Genomic DNA, 2,472 nt, shown 5'->3' on the forward strand with positions numbered 1-2,472 from the left:
CAAAGCTGAAAGCACTCAAGGATCATATGTTTATTATTATTATTTTTTTTTAAAACACATTTCACATCATTTAATCTTACCAAATTAGAAAGATATTATCTTTTCAATAATTGAAAGAAAAAGTAGAAAAGGCCAAATGAATGAATTCAGACAGGAACGCTTTATGGCTGTGCTGAGCAAAACTGGTTGTATTTTTCTGACTTAAAAACACTTTTGTGTTGTAGCTAATGTTTTTTACATTTAGAATATATAGATAACTAAAAAAGTGTCTTAACGAATCAGGCTAATAATTAATGAATCCTGTGAAATGTCATAGAAGACTAACAGCTGAGATGCCCTTAGAGATGTTCTGTAATGACATTTTCTCACTCGAGTACTGTCCAGCCAGGGTCAGGATTCCTCCTTCCTCGGCTCGTCCTCTGTGGTACACCAGTTCTCCTCCCAACACCAGGCTAGATGACACACTTTGCAGAAAATGTGCCACCAGGATGACTGCAGGGAAGGATCGAATAAACAAAGTGACAAGATAGACAAAAAATACACATTTACATGCACCTCTGCAATTATTTTATTTAAGTGTATATTTGGTTGAAATGCTAAAAATTGGTCCTAGTTGAGTCTTTGTCGTTCCTCACCAGACTCTCTGAGGATGTCTGGGTTGGCCACTGTCACCGCAGCAGTAAAGTCACTCCCCCTGTACTCGGTTTCAAACTGCCAGGTTACAAACTGAGACTGCTGGCTCTGAAATACAGCACAGATTGTGAGCGGCTGGCTAGCAGTTTGGATTGGATTCTTATACATACTGCACCTGAAATGGACAAAAACGGCCCCGAAAGACACAAAGAAACCCACCTGGAAAACTGTTCTGGCTCGAACACGCTCGGTGAGGTGAAGGAGAGCGTGAGCGTTCAGACTACCTGAAGAGTCCATCTCTCCAATCAGAGCTGGAGCGTCCTATAAGTGGATGGACAAGGAACATACACTTACTTTTTACTAAAAATTATATTGACAAGGCAAGGATTCCCAAAGATATGTCAAGTCAAACTTCATCTAGAATTAAATTTCACTCTTTATCCAAATTGCTCATTCAAATGTTTTAAAAGCTGTTTTCAGATATACTTCTATGTGCTCCAGTTATATCAAAACCAGTGTAGGAGTTAAACTAGCTAAACTGGTTAGTTTTAAAATCCAGACATTACGATTGGACGCTTGGAAATATAAAGATATATTTGGATTTTTTTCTTTTTTTACACTTATTCGGACCTGTAGCAACTAAAAAACATACTTTTCTGATCTAAACTTGTAAAGACAGAGCAGGAAATAATTCTTTCTGATCACATGTGTCTTACCTTGTCCTTGCTGTAGTCGTCAGACTGCAGATGCTCCACGTGGAACCGATAGTAGGAAGGACTTACAGCACTAAGGTGGAGAGTATGACTGACCTGGAAACAGACTCATAACTTTAGTTCAAGATAAAACATTACTTTTTTTTAAACGTTGGAGTACAAACAATTAAGATTCACCTTAAAAAAGCTGCTCAAAGTTTTATTTACTATCATCTTGACACCTTCAATCTGATGAGGAAAAACATCTGATGGAAGAACAAAAAAAGACATGTGAAAATCAATGTAATCACAATCAATACAATTTGTTATGATTTTGTTTGATAGACCAACACACAGTATTTATTTATGTAGAAATTTTAAAAAGAAAGATTGGAATTTGTATTCTTCCAACATTTAAACTGATAACTCCGAGATAAAATGCAGTCTAACCAGCTGGCTTTGAATGTCACTAAAGTCGTTAAACAGGGGGAGCTTGACCTGTAACTTCCAAGTTTAGCCCTCCAGAAGGCCAATAGTGATGCTGGAAAATGAAGCAGTCTCCCTCTGTGCAGTGAAACAGACCACCAGATGCTCTGGGTCACATGACTCATTCAGTTATGGATCTGACTCTCTTAAGTTAGACAGTTTATGAGAAGAGCATTAAGCATCGATATGCATCAAGTGCTGTATATTCATCTAAAGAATTATTTTATATACTTCAGATTAATTTGTTAATCAAAAGTGTTGATTTAAAGGACGTATATAATATAGCTTTTAGCAATGTTATCATACTATTTCTTCATTTAAATTCCTCCCAGAATTGGTATTTTTCTTGATTCATGCTTGTCTGAGTTATCTCCTCATGAATTCTAATCTGTGAGCAGCAGCCAATCCCTGTCCTGGAAAAAGGTGGGGCTCAGAGCCATGGAGATAAGAGAGTTCTGACAACTCTATTGAATACAATGGGCAACATTTCAAAGAGTGATGGTGACGCACAAAGCTTCAATAGCTCGACAGAAGTTAGCAGCTCATGCTTGCATTGCCATAGACATTTGCAGAGCATGGTTGTCATGCATGGATACAGTTAAGTAGATCAAAGAAATTGTTTTACATCTTTTGTTTAGTGGCTCATCCACCAATGTAAGGT

At 37.3% G+C, this 2,472-nt stretch overlaps 1 protein-coding gene across 1 annotated transcript in view; it reads right to left on the reverse strand.

Moving 5' to 3' along the window:
* Positions 1–2,472, reverse strand: part of LOC107089833 (mitochondrial import receptor subunit TOM40B-like) — a 7,529-nt gene that overhangs the window by 1,437 nt on the left and 3,620 nt on the right. Inside the window, exons 3-7 of the mRNA XM_015382836.1 lie at positions 1,524–1,591; positions 1,350–1,442; positions 853–954; positions 636–741; positions 362–492 (exon numbers count right to left, since the gene is read on the reverse strand). Of these exons, the coding sequence (XP_015238322.1) occupies positions 362–492; positions 636–741; positions 853–954; positions 1,350–1,442; positions 1,524–1,591 (500 nt within the window). The remainder of the gene's footprint in view (positions 1–361; positions 493–635; positions 742–852; positions 955–1,349; positions 1,443–1,523; positions 1,592–2,472) is intronic.

This window comes from Cyprinodon variegatus, unplaced genomic scaffold (assembly GCF_000732505.1).
Source record: "Cyprinodon variegatus isolate N-32 unplaced genomic scaffold, C_variegatus-1.0 Scaffold267, whole genome shotgun sequence".
Lineage (NCBI taxonomy): Eukaryota > Metazoa > Chordata > Actinopteri > Cyprinodontiformes > Cyprinodontidae > Cyprinodon > Cyprinodon variegatus.